At 40.5% G+C, this 20,393-nt stretch overlaps 1 protein-coding gene across 2 annotated transcripts in view; it reads right to left on the bottom strand.

The window, feature by feature from the left end:
* Positions 1-20,393, bottom strand: part of nrg1 (neuregulin 1) — a 156,516-nt gene that overhangs the window by 51,553 nt on the left and 84,570 nt on the right. For both annotated transcript variants that reach the window (XM_034191611.1, XM_034191612.1), the window contains exons 6-8: positions 14,430-14,532; positions 13,953-14,073; positions 13,728-13,861 (exon numbers count right to left, since the gene is read on the bottom strand). In XM_034191611.1, coding sequence (XP_034047502.1) covers positions 13,728-13,861; positions 13,953-14,073; positions 14,430-14,532 — 358 coding nt within the window. The remainder of the gene's footprint in view (positions 1-13,727; positions 13,862-13,952; positions 14,074-14,429; positions 14,533-20,393) is intronic.

The raw sequence follows: 20,393 nt of genomic DNA, 5'->3' as shown, positions 1-20,393 counted from the left end.
CAATGGATGTGCCTTTATGTTCTATTGTAGGTGTTGTTTCTGTATGTTTTTTTTTTTTTTTTTTTTTGTAGTAATTGAAAAAGTTAATAAATATATTTGTAAAAAAAACAAAACAAAACATAAGTAACATCTTTCTGGTCAAAGAGCTCTATTTTCATCTCATCTGACCAAAGGACATGCTTTCAGTTTGCATAATCTTTCCCCAGGTTGTCCTTAGTGTACTACAGTCTGGCTTGTGGTGTTTCTTCTGCAGAAGTGGAGTTTTTCTTTGTGTGCAACCTCACAGTTCATTCCTGTCCAAAGCTGTATTGAGTGTCTTCTTTGAGGCTACAAATCCTGATTTGGCTAAGTCGATCACTATAGTGAGGTCTTCAGGCTCATCTATCACTAGTTTTCTATCCCTCTTCTGGTTATAAAGCACATTCCAGTCATTTTCTGTTCTGTGATGTATTATCTTTGACTTTCAGTTTTCAGTGCTCTGCCACGGAAAAATGAAAATCAAAAATAATGCATACTTTCATAATACAAGACTTTCATTTTCTATTATATTCCTCAACATAAGGGCGCGGCATTTCAGCTCCAGCTCATTCTGAGGGTCATCATACATTGTGTTATACAATGTAAAATTAGGGAATAACCCTGTTGTGTGTGATGATTTACGGATGTTCATGCTGGTTATATGGTCGCAAATTGAGCTTTAAAAAGGAGTTTTACGGCGTCACGTTAGCGGCAGTGTTGGCAAAGTAACTTTGAAAAGTTACTTCATTAGTTACTTTATACAGTTATATTTTACAGTTACTTTATACAGTTACTTCATTAGCAGCTGCGGACAAATTGTCGGCAGCTGCTGAATGTAATTTATAAAGTAACTCATAATCTAACTTGGTTACTTTTAAGATTTAGTGCTCAGAAAAATAACTATTAGTTACTTTGCTGATTAGTTACTTTGCTGATTGCTCAATCTTAAGAGTAACCAAGTTAGATTACTAGTTACCTTATTGGTTACATTACTTATTAGTTGCAAGTTTTCGTCAGATTCTAATGAAGTAACTGCATAAAGTAACTGTCACTTTTTTACTTTCACAACACTGGTTAGCGGAGCCGTAAAATGGCTATTTGTGACCGTATAAGCATGAATGTCCACAAATCAACAAACACAAGGGGGTTATTCCCATTCTAATTCAGTTCCATCGTTTGCATGGTTTATTTTCTGTAGGTAATTCAGTCGGCGAGTTTACCGTCAAGCCGAAGCAGCATTTCTCCAACAGCGGTCAGGGCATGGAGTAATCCATCAAACATAAAAATCCATCAAATGTGAAATGGTAATTCTGTATCAGAATCCACATCAATACTTTCGTATGGTAGCTTAAATTTACCCATTTTGGCGACAGCAGTATGCAACTTTCTCTCACTCCCAGCTAACAGCTAGCAGTGTGCGCAGCCGGTGTTCTGTCGAATTGTGCGTCTTGTTGCATAAATTTACAGTTCCACATTCCGACAATACTGCACATTGGTGCACAGTTGTGTCCTCCGCAAGGACAGGAATGATATTTGACAGGAATGACATCTCATCAGAACACCGGTCAGGGCGCAGAGTAATACATCCAAATGTGACATGGTCAAATATTTTGCCACCTATACCCCGATATTATATGGTCTGAAATCTCACAAGATTAACCAATCAGATTCGAGTAAAAAAATGGAATTGGATTAGAATAAGAGTTTTCAGACTGGAGTGTAGATTGGAATCTCAACTGGGGAAATCCAGAAAAAAGGGTTTATCACTAGATGACGTGTCCTTAAAAATTCAATTATTCATTCAGATAATAGAGTCTGTTCACCCATCATTTAGAAGAATCTTCTTCAAATGCATTTCCAAAAACTACACATGCACTCAGTTACTAAATCTAACCTGCACCTCAAATCACAGCCTTCTGTGCCCTGCTCTTCCCAATGTTCACAAATTACACACACACACACACACACACACACACACACACACACACACACACACACACACACACACACACACACACACACACACACACACACACACACCAGTTGCTCCCGGTGTGTAGTGACTGTGTCAGGGTGCTGCCTTGTATGGTAGCACTCTGACATCGGGGTGAATGTGAGGCATTATTTGTAAAGCGCCTTAAGCGTCTGATGCAGATGGAAACGCGCTATATACGAGGTCTGTTAGAAAACTATCCAACCTTTTTATTTTTTGCAAAAACTATATGGATTTGAATCATGTGCGCTTGCATCAGCCAAGCTTGAACCTTCGTGCGCATGCATGAGTTTTTCACGCCTGTCGGTTGCGTCATTTGCCTTTGAGCATGCTTTGATTGAGCAGTGGTCCACCCCCCTCGTCGGATTTTTATTGTGAGGAAAATGTCTGAACGATTTGGAGCTTTGCTGCATCAAATTTTTCCAGAAACTGTGAGAGACAGCCAGGTGGAAACCATTCGGAAGATTCAAATGGCTTTCAGAGAAGATTCTATGGGGATCACACAGATTAAGGAGTGTTACAACTGGTTTAAAGACGGCGCACAATGGCGGAGGGCGCGCCGCACTCCGAGCGGCGATCGACAGGCTGAAATGACCAGATCATTTCCAAACTGAACGCTGTGTTGATCCGGAACGTCGTCTGACTACTACAGAAATGGCAGAAGAGGTGGACATACCACTTTTTCGGCACATTCCACTGTTACAGGAGTTTTTGTCATGGAAAGAGGAGCGGAGGAATTCGCCACGGAGCCGCTAATGGCGCGGGACAAAAGCACCTCCGTGTTGGTCTCACAGGACATGTCGTAACATGGCCAGCTCTTGCACCATTCGGAAGATTCAGACGGCTTTCGGTGGCTTTTCAGTCGTGTGACTATCCGAGAAATTCTGGACGAGCTGGACATGCCACAACATGTCCTGTGAGGCTTCATCACGGCGTTGCTTTTGTCCCACGCCATGAGCGGCTCCGTGCCGATGCACGAATTCCTCCGCACGTCTTTTCATGACAAAAACTCATCTAACAGTGGAATGTGCCAAAAAAGTGGTATGTCCACCTCTTCTGCCATTTCTGTAGTAGTCAGACGATGTCCCAGATCAACACAGCGTTCAGTTTGGAAATGATCTGGTCATTTCAGCCTGTCGATCGCCGCTCGGAGCATGGCGCGCCCTCCGCCATTGTGCGCCGTCTTTAAACCTGTTGTAACACTCCTTAATCTGTGTGATCCCCATAGAATCATCCCTGAAAGCCATCTGAATCTTCCGAATGGTTTCCACCTGGCTGTCTCTCACAGTTTCTGGAAAAATTTGATGCAGCAAAGCTCCAAATCGTTCAGACATTTTCCTCACAATAAAAGTCCGACGAGGGGGGTGGACCACTGCTCACTCAAACCCTGCTCACAGGCGAATGACGCAACCGACAGGCGTGAAAAAACTCACGCATGCGCACGAAGGTTCAAGCTTGGCTGATGCAAACACACATGATTTAAATCCATATAGTTTTTGCAAAAAATAAAAAGGTCGGATAGTTTTCTAAGACCTCGTAAATGCAGTCCTTTTACCATTTACACACACACACACACGGTCAGTCTTATACATTAGATCACGACCTGCGACTTAACGTACACGTTTTTTCAATTAAAATGTACCTGCTGTATACGACATGCCAGAGCATTGCAGTGATATGACATACTATCACCTTTTTAATCACCTTTTATCCACTTGAGTCTCATAAATGTCACAAATTGCTCTCTGAAAATTAATGATGACAGCATACACACAGTGCAACTTACACCTTAATTAAAGTGACATGAAATATACAATGACATGGCTAAAATTCTTCTGTACCTGTGCATAGAACGGGTAACTCACCAACTTTATATATATATATATATATATATATATATCTCACGCGCATGCATGCATGTGTGTCTGCGTGTGTGTGTGTGTGCGTGCATGTGTGTGTTCAGACTGAAGTCTGCACAGCCACATGCCAACAACACTGAGCTTCATGTGTCACTCATCTGTCAGTTACTGACACATTTGTGGCCTCCTGAATTCTTTTTCACACATGACAACACCAAGACAATATGTGCAGGTGAGAGACAGATCCGCTTGCAAACCACACAGCATGATGTATTATACAGATCAAAATACTGTGCATTTAACTTTTTTTTTTTTTTGACAGAAGAAATTTTTCACAGTAAAAACCTGTGCTTTAAAGGGTGGATCAGATGACCCGGTCTGATCCTCTTTAAGTAAAATATTGCAAAACTTATGACAATTCAGTGTAGTTAAGTGTCTGTGTTGTCCATATTTTCTGATAAACAGAGGAAGTTTACGATATTATTCCGAACAGCTTTGATCAACAGTGTTCGTATTTAAGTTTGACTGTCATGTGTGAACAGTTCATGTATCCTCACACACTGTGGAAGGTTCTCACTCCTTTGCACAGCATGAGAAGAAGTGCAGCTGGTACGTTCATCATAAGCACTATCCATGGTGCTGAACACTCAGTGTGTTCTGGATTAGGCTCTCCAGAGGCTTCACGTGGACATGAAGCAAAACCCTACACATAACACATGATGTCCACACCTGCCTTCTCAATGTCACTGTAAGAGCTGATTCAAGCTCTTCTTTTCTCCAACAATATGACACAGAGCTTTCTAAAAAAGTACTTCTGACCCCACATTCACATGTTGGCTCGATGTGGCAGACAGGAAACGGATGTTCTTCTGTTTTCAATGAGAGCACAATGGAGAATCCTGCCACCACTGGCTGTGAGAGTGACAGCACAAAAGTCACAACTTTTCAACTTTTTCTGCTTGTTACAGCACCAAGGACGAAGTAGATTCCAGACTGGACCTGTATGTTATTGTTGTGTCCTGGATTCAAAGATGTACAGCAGGTTTTAGTTTCATTCCGACATGCAGGGAGGTCAGAGCAGCGATCAAGTGTTTGTCCCATCTGCTGGTGAATCTTGCATTTATTTATGATCGGTAAATTTGGATCTCAGAGGAGTCAGGGAAACCCTCTACACATTCACAGGTGATGGATCCAGTACGCCTACAAACAGGGAGTCAGACATCTACAATCATCAGACTCATTTCAACCCCTTCACCTGCTGCATGCATTATTTTTATTCTGGATCTATCCTCCACAAAATACTTACGCATTGATACAAACAGCATGAACAAAGACCTTACAGGCCAACAGGGAGCATTGTGATATTATTATTATTATTATTATTATTATTATTATTTAATCAACTGAGACGTTTTGTGCATTCTTTTTGGTTAGTTTTTTTTTTTTTTTTTTTTTTGCAGCTGGGGGGGTTAGACATCCTGTTCAGCACATGACCACAGAAAGACTAAGATTATTCAGTCATAAAATGACTATAAACATCTTATTAATGACAGCCTTATGTTCATATATTGAGTACAAAAGACAGTATAAAACAACATTCATTAATTTTCTGTATCTGCTTACTCCAATCCAGGGTCACGGAGGACTCTGGACAGGACGCCAGTCTGTCCATTGGCCACATATAGACAGACAAACACATTCACACGCTCAGACACATCTAGAGTCACCAATCCACCTAACCTTCATGTCTGTGGATGGATGTGGGAAGAAGCCAGAACACCAGGAAGGAACCACACAAACACAGAGTGAAGATGCAAACTCCACACATTAAGGCCACAGGAGGGAATCGATCCAGGGACCTGCTTGCTGTGAGGCAACAGTGCAAACCACTAACCACCATGCCACCAAACAATATTTTATCTCCCAAAATTTTTTTGAAGGTGAAAATTGATCACACATTTAACTGTTTGTATTCATTTATTAATATATTTACTACATTTTCAAACTTTAAATTAACCGCAAGTGTGAGTGTGAATGTGGTTGTCTGTCTATATGAGCCCTACTGGGTCCTCTCCAGGGTGCACCTTGTCTATCGCCTCTCGCCCTATGACTGCTGGGATAGGATTACCCCCCCATGACTCTTAATTGGAGTAAGCAGATGCATAAAATGAATGAATAGGACATTTTCATAAACAGTTTAGTGCCAACACAGTTTTCATGTTCAAGCCCAGCACCCAGGTCTTCTAAATGACACCACCACTTATGCTCATGTAGGTGTGTTCAGGATGAGGTGTGATCGGGAGCAGAGCTAGCACACTGATCGTGTTTGCAACTTCAACCATTAAAAACCAGAGCCCGGTTTTATAAAGCAATCTAATCTTTCAGTCTACTAAACTTATTTAGTCGACTGCAGTTAGTCGCCCAGCATTATCCGTCGAATCACCGTTTTACATCGATGGCTAAACTTGTAGATTGGCTGTCTTACGTTAGTCGATGATTTTCACGGGTATAATGGCCTCGCGCGTGCTGTTGCCAAGAGACGGCTCCAATGCATGGCAGTTTTGTTTACTTCTGGGTTGGTTGCTGTCATGAACTACCCAGCCTTTGTTTCGTTAGTGGCTTTATTAACATTTACGAACACATACTAACTGCAGAATGACATGGTCAGCACTTAGCCTAGCAGTTTCATGCTTCAGTTTCTTGTTCTACCCTTCTGTCAAATCTTTTTGTGCACACAACACTGTTCAGCGTAACATCAACGCCCGGTGGCTAATGTGAGAACTGTCATAAACATATCATGACAGTTGTCTGCTACAACCATGGCCAAAAGTGGAGGAAGTTCTCCTTTTGGAGGAATACATGTGATGTAGGGGAGGAGGGGCTCTTGAGTGTTCCATCAAGTGGTGGTACAGGATAGCTGCTATTTTTGAGGTAAGACACTGAAGTTTTGGCAGCTAAAATCAAATTAGCCTCCACTGAACCAGGCTAAAAACTTTAATTGGATAATGTGAAACTTTAGCTGACTACTTTGTGCAATGACTAACATCAAAAAATGAGTCAAATAACTGAGTTTATTTGACTAAGCAAGATTAGACTGCTTTATAAAAACAGGCCCTGATCTTAAGTCCAGCAGTGTGTTGGGATACCAGATCATGTGCTCGGAACAAAGGTCAGGCCTCCATCTAAACCCGGTTAGAGCATTACTGGGGGAGACCATGAATGTTGTACCTAACCATCTCCAAGGGTCTGACCGGAAGTCAAGCATTGCACCCTGAGTGGACAATTTCCCTCAGAACTCCCATCAGCCTCTAGGACTGGGCCGTGATGTCACTGACTAAAGAAAACCCCATTGCAGCACCTATTCTCTCTCTTTTGTCTTCCATCTGCCCTTGAAGCTGCTGAAAGATGATCCAGAATGCTGTGGCAGCAATCACACCAGACAGCAACTAACAAAGCCAACAGACACTGTAGCAGTTGCCAAGGGAACTGGCCTGTCGCCACCACTAACACTAAGAGAAAGAACAATCTCACCTTTCAGTGCAGGACCACCCTAAAGGCCAAGGACCCCTAGACCCACCCTAGTGGGACCTCGGTTGTGACACAGTAAGAGGTTTGTATCTGGCCATTAAATTAACATTAACTTTCGTGCAGGAAACAGGGCTGTGGAAAGTGAACTGTTCCTTTGAACTGTGGAAAAAGCTAACACTCACAGCGACACAGGTGCTGATGCTAACGTTATCATATTAAAACTAGCATGAATGAACAAACTGCCTTTTTTCACTTTGTATGCCTTAATTCTTTGTACTAATGCACATTTTGTATTTTACACACATTCATTGTTCTTAGCATAATGCCACACCTGGTCCTCGTCGTGTGACTCCCACTATAGCCAAATCTGTCACCATCTTGTTACATCTGGCATACTGTAGAAATGTTTACACAAGTGTGGACGGACACACACACACGGACATTTTTCTTTTGTTTTAGTAATCTAATGTTTAGAAAGTAGCTTTATTAAATAATAGATCTCATTAATGAAAGTAATGTTCATGAGATTGATATTGGTGTTGTGAATAAATTCTGTTAAACTTAAAGTAAGTATCTCTCTGTTTATTTGTCTATATTTTAATGTGTTAACTGCTGGTTGAGACAGTCTGCTCAGACTTTAAGTCATTCACTGTTGACCCATAAGTGCTAGATCCCAACATAATAGCAGTTCTCCTTAAAAGTTAATATTGAGACAACCTTTACAAAGGCTGGATATTTTTTCATGGTGGCAGCTCTTAATTAATAAATTGATAGTTTATGTAAAAAACTTCTTCAACGTTAACATTTACTATTGTCAAGCATTAATATTCTGCTAATAACCAGACCTGCCCTGGTCTGTGCACAACAGACATCAACCACTATACACAGAATGTAACAGTTAGACCTCAATAATCAGGTTCACAACCCACACACACTTTGCTAGTCTGCACATATTAGGCAAGAGGAGGGAGGAGGAGGAGGAGGATGGAGAAAAAAAATCTTTCTTTTCAAGAGAGCTCTCTCCCTCCCTCCCCGCTCACTCCATCCTTCCTTCTCTCTATCACTCCATCAGTAATACGTGGGCTGTCCGTAAAGTATCGGTCCTTTTTATTTTTTTTAAAAACTATATGGATTTCATTCATATGTTTTTACGTCAGGCAAGTTTGAACCCTCAAGCGCATGCGTGAGTTTTTCCACGCCTGTCGGTGACGTCATTCGCCTGTGAGCACGCCTTGGGAAGGAGTGGTCCCGCCCCCTCGTCGGAATTTCATTGTCTGGAAATGGCGGAATGAAAAGGACTTTTTTTCCATCAGATGTTTTTCAGAAGCTGTTAGAAACTGGCACCTGGAAACCATTCGAAAAATTTATCTGGCTTTCGGTGAAAATTTTGCGGGCTTCACAGAGAAGAAGGACTGTTAACTGTCGCTTTAAGGACCCCTTTAAGGACGCTTGGCGCACCGCGCTCCGAGCTGCGACAATGCGGCACAAAACACCGTATCATTTCTAAACGGATGGCTCTGTGGATACGAGACATCGTGTGCTCTTTCTCTGGTAATCACAAGAGCTGGACATCAGCCATTTTCCGGCAGATTTCACTTTTAACCAGAGATTTTGTCGTGGAACGCCGTGCGGAGGCTTCGCGCGTCACGACCGATTCGCTTGATGAGCGAGACAAAGAACGCCTCCGTTTCGGCGTGTCAGTGGACAAGTTTGGACATGTCTAGCTCTCCACAATTTCTCTGATACTTACTGGACTGGTAAGCATTAAAAGCCAAGATAGGCATGTCCTAACTTGTCCACTGACACGCCGAAACGGAGGCGTTCTTTGTCTCGCTCATCAAGCGAATCGGTCGTGACGCGCGAAGCCTCCGCACGGCGTTCCACGACAAAATCTCTGGTTAAAAGTGAAATCTGCCGGAAAATGGCTGATGTCCAGCTCTTGTGATTACCAGAGAAAGAGCACACGATGTCTCGTATCCACAGAGCCATCCGTTTAGAAATGATACGGTGTTTTGTGCCGCATTGTCGCAGCTCGGAGCGCGGTGCGCCAAGCGTCCTTAAAGGGGTCCTTAAAGCGACAGTTAACAGTCCTTCTTCTCTGTGAAGCCCGCAAAATTTTCACCGAAAGCCAGATAAATTTTTCGAATGGTTTCCAGGTGCCAGTTTCTAACAGCTTCTGAAAAAAATCTGATGGAAAAAAAGTCCTTTTCATTCCGCCATTTCCAGACAATGAAATTCCGACGAGGGGGCGGGACCACTCCTTCCCAAGGCGTGCTCACAGGCGAATGACGTCACCGACAGGCGTGGAAAAACTCACGCATGCGCACGAGGGTTCAAACTTGCCTGAGGAGCTTTGGTGTCCACTGTGCTTTCTGTCAGGTTAAAGTTAATCCATAAATGAGTCATAAATCCTTTCAATTATGTCTACTTCATTGATACCACAAAACTGAGTGCTGGGCACTATCCAGTTTTGAGAAAAGAAAAGGTGCCACTCTGGTTGGTTGCTACCAGGTTCTGGCTACAACATGTCCATGAAAAATTAACACTGTAAACCCAGTTCATTTGCGTAAAGCACCCAGTTTGTGCTGGTGTTCCCTTCCAGTTAAATTACAAAGGGCACTCAAACAGGCCCCAAATGGAGCTGTGCCTTTGGTACAAATCTTTTTGTGTCCACCATCAAAATCGGGCCTTTATTGTGCCTAAATCCCTAAACCCTTTTGCACAGTATAAGTGAGTTTGTTGATTATTGTGCCTAAGAACTTTTGAACATTATCAGTGATCCTGTTGATTTTTGGATCTAAACTCTTTTGCACAGTATAAATGTTTTTATTGATTGCTGGGCCTAAACCCTTTTGCACAGTATAGGTGATTTTACTAATTATTGGGCCTAAACCCTCTTACACAGCATGGGTGATTTTACTGATTATTGGGTCTAAACCCTTTTGTACATCATAGGTCATTTTACTGATTATTGGGCTAAACCCTTTTGTACATCATAGGTCATTTTACTGATTATTGGGCCTGAACCCTTTTGCACAGGATAGGTCATTTTACTGATTATTGGGCTAAACCCGTTTGCACAGCATAGGTGATTTTGCCAAATTTTGCAATAAAACCCTTTTTACTGATTGTTGGGCGTAAACACTTTTGCACAGCATAGGTGATTTTACTAATTATTGGGCCTAAACCCTCTTACACAGTATGGGTGATTTTACTGATTATTGGGCCTAAACCCTTTTGTACATCATAGGTCATTTTACTGATTATTGGGCTAAACCCTTTTGCACAGCATAGGTGATTTTGCCAAATTTTGCAATAAAACCCTTTTTACTGATTGTTGGGCGTAAACACTTTTGCACAGCATAGGTGATTTTACTAATTACTGGGCCTAAACCCTCTTACACAGTATGGGTGATTTTACTGATTATTGGGCCTAAACCCTTTTGTACATCATAGGTCATTTTACTGGTTATTGGGCTAAATCCTTTTTCACGGCATAGGTGATTATACTGATTATTGTACCAAAAACCTTTTGCACAGCATAGGTGATTTTACCAAATTTTGCAATAAAACCCTTTTTACTGATTGTTGGGCGTAAACACTTTTGCACAGCATAGGTGATTTTGCTGATTATTGGGCCTGAACCCTTTGGCACAGGATAGGTGATTTTACTGATTATTGGGCCTAAACTCTTTTGCACAGTATGGGTGATTTTACTGATTTTTGGGCTAAACACTTTTGCACAGCATAGGTGATTTTGCTGGTTATTGGGCCTGAACCCTTTTGCACAGGATAGGTCATTTTAGTGATTATTGGGCTAAACCCGTTTGCACAGCATAGGTGATTTTGCCAAATTTTGCAATAAAACCCTTTTTACTGATTGTTGGGCGTAAACACTTTTGCACAGCATAGGTGATTTTACTAATTATTGGGCCTAAACCCTCTTACACAGTATGAGTGATTTTACTGATTATTGGGCCTAAACCCTTTTGTACATCATAGGTCATTTTACTGATTATTGGGCTAAACCCTTTTGCACAGCATAGGTGATTTTGCCAAATTTTGCAATAAAACCCTTTTTACTGATTGTTGGACGTAAACACTTTTGCACAGCATAGGTGATTTTACTAATTATTGGGCCTAAACCCTCTTACACAGTATGAGTGATTTTACTGATTATTGGGCCTAAACCCTTTTGTACATCATAGGTCATTTTACTGATTATTGGGCTAAACCCTTTTGCACAGCATAGGTGATTTTGCCAAATTTTGCAATAAAACCCTTTTTACTGATTGTTGGGCGTAAACACTTTTGCACAGCATAGGTGATTTTACTAATTACTGGGCCTAAACCCTCTTACACAGTATGGGTGATTTTACTGATTATTGGGCCTAAACCCTTTTGTACATCATAGGTCATTTTACTGATTATTGGGCTAAATCCTTTTTCACGGCATAGGTGATTATACTGATTATTGTACCAAAAACCTTTTGCACAGCATAGGTGATTTTACCAATTTTTGCAATAAAACCCTTTTTACTGATTGTTGGGCCTAAACACTTTTGCACAGCATAGGTGATTTTGCCAAATTTTGCAATAAAACCCTTTTTACTGATTGTTGGGCCTAAACCCTTTTGCACAGCATAGGTGATTTTGCCAAATTTTGCAATAAAACCCTTTTTACTGATTGTTGGGCGTAAACACTTTTGCACAGCATAGGTGATTTTACTAATTACTGGGCCTAAACCCTCTTACACAGTATGGGTGATTTTACTGATTATTGGGCCTAAACCCTTTTGTACATCATAGGTCATTTTACTGATTATTGGGCTAAATCCTTTTTCACGGCATAGGTGATTATACTGATTATTGTACCAAAAACCTTTTGCACAGCATAGGTGATTTTACCAATTTTTGCAATAAAACCATTTTTACTGATTGTTGGGCCTAAACACTTTTGCACAGCACAGGTGATTTTGCTGATTGTTGGGCCTAAACACTTTTGGACAACATAGGTGATTTTGCTGGTTATTGGGCCTGAACCCTTTTGCACAGGATAGGTGATTTTACTGATTATTGGGCTAAATCCTTTTTCACGGCATAGGTGATTATACTGATTATTGTACCAAAAACCTTTTGCACAGCATAGGTGATTTTACCAATTTTTGCAATAAAACCCTTTTTACTGATTGTTGGGCCTAAACACTTTTGCACAGCATAGGTGATTTTGCCAAATTTTGCAATAAAACCCTTTTTACTGATTGTTGGGCGTAAACACTTTTGCACAGCATAGGTGATTTTACTAATTACTGGGCCTAAACCCTCTTACACAGTATGGGTGATTTTACTGATTATTGGGCCTAAACCCTTTTGTACATCATAGGTCATTTTACTGATTATTGGGCTAAATCCTTTTTCACGGCATAGGTGATTATACTGATTATTGTACCAAAAACCTTTTGCACAGCATAGGTGATTTTACCAATTTTTGCAATAAAACCATTTTTACTGATTGTTGGGCCTAAACACTTTTGCACAGCACAGGTGATTTTGCTGATTGTTGGGCCTAAACACTTTTGGACAACATAGGTGATTTTGCTGGTTATTGGGCCTGAACCCTTTTGCACAGGATAGGTGATTTTACTGATTATTGGGCCTAAACCCTCTTACACAGTATGGGAGATTTTACTGATTATTGGGCCTAAACCCTTTTGTACAGCATAGGTCATTTTATTGATTATTGGGCTAAACCCTTTTGCACAGCATAGGTGATTTTTCCAAATTTTGCAATAAAACCCTTTTTACTGATTGTTGGGCCTAAACCTTTGTGCACAGTATTGGTAATTTTACTGATTAAAGCCATCTTGAATTGAGAATCACTTCAGCATGTGATCTGTTTGAAAATAAATTACACAGACTGTTGACTCATTTCAGCAGTTTTAAAAGGTTTTGTTGTTGTTGTTGCTGTTGTTTGTTTTGTTTGTTTTTTTCAAAGGGACATCGCCAAAAGTAAGGTATAACAACCCCATCTTGGGGACAAATGGAATTATTACATTTTACTGGTTTTTAAACAGGCAACAATGGACTGGAATGTGTCATAAATCACATTGTTAAAAAAATGTATAACTGCAAATTCTAAGGTTAAAACATGCTAACAAAAACCTTTACTGTGCAGATGTCTGAGCATCATGTGTGGCTGATCCCGTCGATACACTGCTGATTTAACAGACAGGACCCGTTCCACCTCCACCTTTACTTCCTCTCAAAGCCTAATGAACACATGACACCAGAGCCTGCCAGATAACAAACGTGTCAACATGTAGCCTCACCTTTGGCTGGGGGCGTGGCTGGGGGTGTGGCTGAGGGAAGCGGTTTCATGCACAGTTAAGGCAGGTTTACTTGTGGAGAAGGATGTTTCTGGCTCCTTCTCTGATGCATGCTGCATAGTCATCCCGTTACACTGCTGTGAGGAGGAACAGGAGAAGAATGGAGAACTGGTTGTAGTGTCAACATTGACGGGTTTTAATGCTTTGGTTTCCGTTTCAAACACATACATTAACAAGCTGCAAGTCTTGAAGAGGCATATGGGAAGGTTCTCTGGCTGAGCTCGTGGCATTGTTCCTCTTCTTCCTCATACTCCTCCTCAGACGGTCATGGAGCTTCTTCCTCTGCTTCCTGTTCATGAAGAAAGAAACCAGATGGAGGCGCCAGATCTTACCTACATAACTTATCTGAGGGGAGAATTCCAAACGTTTCAAAGTGGAAACAGTTTGCCCCAAAATGCAATGGCTACAAATAACTTTATGCTTGAAAACAGTTTAAATGTTGCAAATTTAAAACACTCCATGATATTGTTATGGTGCCAAATAGAACCCCAAAATCCCCAAATTTTTCTCATAGCACAGACCTTTTGAAATTTAACACAGATCCCACATGAGAAAATGTTGGGATTTAGGGGCACTACTGAATTCAATAATAAAATCAGGAAGTGTACCTTTAAATAATTAGTTTAAAAAAGTAACATGAATTACTTTGTTTTGCAGTAGGCAACCACACACATGATTCCAACGACAAGGAGTGCAATGCAGATCCCTGTTATTGTTAATATACGTTTCTGATACAGCTCCTCGGCTTCTGAAAAAGAGGACAGGTCCAGTCTTAAAATTCCACAGCATGTATGTCTGCATCACACACTCACACTACAGTCATTCTTACTCTAGACATAAACCCAAATCTACTCTGTAAGGAAATGGTCACATGTGCAGTATGCCAGTGCATTATTGTATTAGAGGTGATGGAAATCTGATCCACGCTTCTGCTCACAGTGGCCATCATTCATCAAGATAACACACAGTCAGGATTGATCTTAAAATCAGTGTCCATGTATCAGTTATCACTTGCTGGCAGCTGTTAGTCAGGTTTTCCTTCTGACTGTGATCAGACCCATAGATAAGAGCCATCAAAGCTTTTACGTGAGCACTGAATGAAGGATAATGCGCCCAGTTTAAGTAGAGACAGCAATCAAAGTTATTCTGTCATTTATCTGTGTGCATTTTAAAGGAAAAATACAGCTCTGTGTTACTGATTTTTCATTGTACTCATTTTATTGAATAGGATGTAAATATTCACTTTATTGTCCTAAACCTGGTTATCAATGCTTATTTATTGATTCATCAGTTCAAAAACTGTTTCCCCGATCACTGGACAGGCTACCCAGCCTGAGATTTTTGTAATGTACACTTTGAAACTGCATGAATAACAAGAGGAAGCCAAGCAGTTGTTTACAGATTTGCCACTCCCTTCTTTGTTAATGCATGCAGCAAGCAAAATGTGTAAATTCAATGCAATTTATTTATATAGCACCAAATCAGAACATAAGTCACCCCAAGGAGCTTCAGAAGGGTAATCAGAAGGGTAATGTCTAACCTTACCCACCACCCAGAGCAAGCAAATAGACAACAGTGCAAGGAAAAACTCCCTCAGGTGTTTTTTTGTTTTGTTTTGTTTTTAATTGGAGGAAGAAACCTCAAGCAGACCAGACTCAGAGGGAGGACCATCTGCTTTGGCCATACTATTAAGCTACTCATGATATTTCATTTTCTGTATGTGCTTTACAGTAAAAGCATTTTAACATCAAAGCAGCAGCAGCAGCAGCAAATTAACAGGGCAAAGCTGATATTAAATTTTTTTATAAAACAGACCTAAGATGTTTGGAAAACCTACATATCCAAAATAGATTCTATGACTAACATTTTCATTGCTTGTTAAATCAGAGTAGCTGCGGTCTGCTAATTAAACAAGAAAAAGACAAACAAGCATAGGCCTCAAAACACTGTTGGGATAAACGTTCAGTAAGTAATCTTTCAGTAACGAGACTGGAATGTTTAAGATTGCCCGGTACTTTGGAAAATTTTTACTACTATAAGCAACGGAACGGTCGTTGCTGTGTCCCAAGGCTCTTCAAATGGAATATCTTCACCTGGTGGATATTTACCATTCATGCAGGTACAACAGAATTTTGCCAAGAGCTCTAGTTATTTCATAGTCTCAAGGTATTGTGCAATTCCTTGTGTACAAGTGTATATTCTTCTATGGTTTAGGATTTAAAAAATTGCATGTAATTGCTCTATGACAGTTTTTTCCATAGTTCTGCTACATTTATTCAAAATGTCATCATTGCATGTTCCTAGACGCACTGCACCAAAACCAACACTGAATGCCCGTGACCATCGATCCCTCAGGTGGCACTGCATTAAAAACCAACATCATTGTGTAAAGGATCTTACCACGTGGTCTCAGGAACACTTCAGAAAACCATTGTTAGTTAACACAGTTTGTCGCTACATTTACAAGTGCAAGTTAAAACTCTACCATGCAAAGTGAAATCAATACATCAAGAACATCCAGAAACATAGCTGCCTTCTCTGGGCCTGAGCTCATTTGAAATGGACAGATGCAAAGTGGAAAAGTGTGCTGTGATCTGATGAGTCCACATTTCAAATTGTTTTTGGAAATCATGGACGTTGTGTCCTCTGGACAAAAGAGGAAAAAGAACACCCAGATTGTTACCAGCATAAAGTTTAAAAGCCAGCATCTGTGATGGTAAGGGGGTGTTAATGCCCATGGCATGGGCAACTTACACATCTGTGATGGCACCATCAGTGCTGAAAGGTACATCCAGGTTTTGGAGCAACACATGCTGCCATCCAAGCAACGTCTTTTTCAGGGACGTCCCTGCTTATTTCAGCAAGACAATGCCAAGCCACATTCTGCATGTTACAACAGCGTGGCTTCATCATAAAAGAGTGCGGGTACTAGACTGGCCTGCCTGCAGTCCAGACCTGTCACCCATTGAAAATGTGTGGCGCATTATGAAGCTCAAAATACAACAACGGAGACCCTGGACTGTTGAACAACTGAAGTCATATATCAAGCAAGAATGGGAAAGAATTCCACCTACAAAGCTTCAACAATTAGTGTCCTCAGTTCCCAAACACTTATTGAGTGTTGTTAGTAGGAAAGGTGATGTAACACAGTGGTAAACATACCACTGCCCCAGCTTTTTTGAAATGTGTTGCAGGCATCCATTTCAAAATGAGCAAATATTTGCACAAAAGCAATAAAGTTTATCAAGTTGAACATTAAATATCTTGTCTTTGTGGTGTATTCAATTCAATATAGGTTGAAGAGGATTTGCAAATCATTGTATTCTGTTTTTATTTACATTTTACACAATGTCCCTTCTTCATTGGAATTGGGGCTGTATGAAGTGATTTGGACACGGTCATGTTTTCATTCGCTGACATGTCTGTCTGTGGAAATAGTTATTTACTGTGAATTCCTCACAGACTGGTAATAACAGTCAGGTGTACATTTCATGTCTGTATTTTATTTCACTGCATGAATGAATTTGTTGTTCAGTAACTTTGGACATTTTATTAGATATGATTTATGGTGCTTGTGCTCTCAGTAGATACCTCTGCATCTGCCGCTGTAATTTTATTTGAGTCTGAGGAATCAATAAGGTGTATTATCTTAAATTGCTGTTTGTCAAGGCTCTGCGCAATTTCACTATTTCATATGAATGAATTGATGAATGATTTTTTTTATTTTTTGTCACATTCTTTAAGAAAATAAACACTGCATGAATCCTAATACAGTCAATGTATATAGTATATATACGGTACGAGTGGCGACAGCATATATACAATACAAAAGCCTGTCTATTAATCTGAGATTATACAGATAAAATACTATAAATTTAGCATTAAACATAACATAGCTTACATAGAAACAGGTCCTGTCAGCAGCCCAAGTGGACGCGTGAAAATATTGTAATAAATTTTGTGGAAATTTAATTATGAATGCTATTTTTTTTCTTTAATACTGGAAAAGGTAGTTTCCCAGTACAATGTATAGTGTTGTATATGATATTATTATTCTATATTGTAGTTTTAATGAATAAACATCATTAACTGCATGTTATTGACATTTCTTTCTTTTTTACTTTGACAGGGAATCTAAAAGTACTAAATTACAATAATGCTGTGACTCTTTGAGAGAGTTGTACTGGATAACATTCTGAAGCAGATAATTAGTAAATTTACCTGTTTGCATGGTGACAATCCTTGTTCTGGATTTACACAGTGCTCACAGCTGGATCTAAACTACTAATCTATAGTCAGACAGTTTTGATGTCACACATAGGCTTGAATGTTTTATGGTGCGAATTTGTTCTCATGGCTGAAGGTTTGATGAATGAGGTCCAAGGTGAGAGTTAAGCTTAGTCTAACAAGCTGTAATGGACAACATGACAGAAGCAAATAAGCTTTGTGCAGCAAAACACTCTGCCGTCACATGACAAAGTGCTTGCTTCAGGATTTTGGCAATGTGATCCATGATCCAGTACAGTACATTGGTGTCTGAGTGTTGAGCAACCCAATGCCTGGAGGAGCCCAAGGACACATCCAGTCTTTACGTGGCTGTGGCAGATGGATTGCCACTTTTGAGAGGTGGGGATGGACTGGTTGTCTGCCTGGATGATTGCCACCCAGGATGCAATGTGGTTCTGTGGCATAATTAATGCAGTGGAGCATGGTACCAGCACATGCTCCTAGACTTGACTTGACTCTCCTTAAGATTCAACAGAACCCCAGAATCACCATACCTGCCAACATTTGAATGTACCAATGCAGGACACGCACACGCGGCCACAAGCGCCAACAATATCCTAAACCTAGATTCATAAATAAGAGCAACACCCTTGCCTTGCTCTGTATCACGAGGGAAGTGACTTAATGTGTACGCCAGTGGGCAGGCCTCATTTAAGGGGAGGACAGCAGTAGTTTTAAGCCAGGTTTCACATAACCCAGTCATATCTAAGTGGTGATCCATAATTAGATCATTAATCAATAATGATTTTGAGTACAGTAACCTTATGTTAATGAAACCAAGACAAAGGACCTCAGTGGGGTTGAGAACTGGACTGTTTGGATCTTGGGGTGGTTCCAGGGTAGCATATATAAGATGCCTAGAAATAGGTTTAGGTTTAGGTTTAGACACGAAATATATGACATTGCTAAAGCAACAGGCCATAGTCTCAACTGGTCAAATTTCACTCCCTACTACATAAACTGCACTAGCACCATAATGGATTTTCTGCACTAATTTCCCCACTAAGCTAATGGATTCTACATCCCCATTCGTCATAAGTCCTGCAGGATCTCTAATCACATGGTCCGTGGCCTGCTGTGAACTCCTAATGTTACCATTCCTGTAGAGCTCTATGTTCGCAGACAAGATGGCGGTGCCTTCCCCGATAGGGTGAAGGCTGCCCGGCATCAGCAAGCCATGGTGACCCCAAAACAAAGGCCAGTTATTAATAAAACTAAAGCCTTGCTCTCTAAAAAAAATTGCGCCAGCCACCTATTTAATGATGTCAGCTTGCTAAATGTCTCATCATTACCCTGGGAGGGGAGGGGACCAGAGACTATTAATTGATGCTGACTCATCCTTCTGACAAGGTCACAAGCATTGTATGTATTCATACTGCTGTCCAAGTACGTTTGGACTGTGATTGCACGCATATGCACAAGTGTGCATGAATCAGTCGAGGCAGGATTCACCCACATTTTAAGTGGTCGTACGGCATTTGTACACGGCTGTCCGACTGTCTGTCCCTCCTAACAGCACCTTGAAATTTGTCTTTTTTCCCCCATTCTGGCTGATTCGGCTTCATTCATTCTGATTCTTGCTAAGTGTGATGAGGCCCTAAGTCCCTTCGGCTGCTCCCTTGTTTTCACTCAGGGTCACCATAGCAGATCCAATGTGGATTTGCATGTTGAATTGACACAAGTTTTTTTTTTTTTTTTGCCAGATAACTTTCCTGACACAACTCCACACTACATGGAGAAACCAGCAAACATGGAGTTTGAACGAGGAACATTCTGCACTGAAACCAAGCACACAAACCACTTTGCTATCACCCCTATAACTAACTGACATTGGTAAGTGATATTATTTTACAAACATGTTCTTTTGCAATGTACCTGGTCCCTGCCATGCAGCTCACAGTGGGTAGCAGTGCTGGACTGCACAGCATTTTATTTTTTAATTTATAATACATTGTTGTAAAATCTTTTTGATATACTACAGTACTTTTATGACCTAAAGACTTTGGTAAACCCATTTTTGACACCAAAACAATTCAGCATTAGACTCAAGTTATGTCTTTTACACAGTATTTTAGAAGCAAATATGTATTGCATTATATAAAAGACGAATTTCTGAAAGTGTGGTACAATGATCTTGATCTGCCGGCATGTCCACCCTACTGTCCCATCATAAGTCTCATATTTTTGTATAAAAGACTGTACATTTGCATCATGGCACAAAAAACTGAGTTTTAAAGTTTTTTTGCCAAGGTGTACATATGTAAACCTGGGACTTTTAGATGTGCGTGAGTTACAACTCAAGCATTTAATTCATCTCTTGAC

Source organism: Thalassophryne amazonica, chromosome 17, assembly GCF_902500255.1.
Source record: "Thalassophryne amazonica chromosome 17, fThaAma1.1, whole genome shotgun sequence".
Taxonomy (NCBI): Eukaryota; Metazoa; Chordata; class Actinopteri; order Batrachoidiformes; family Batrachoididae; genus Thalassophryne; species Thalassophryne amazonica.
Note: the sequence above shows the minus strand (reverse complement) of the source record. Positions and strands in the feature narration are given on the sequence as shown.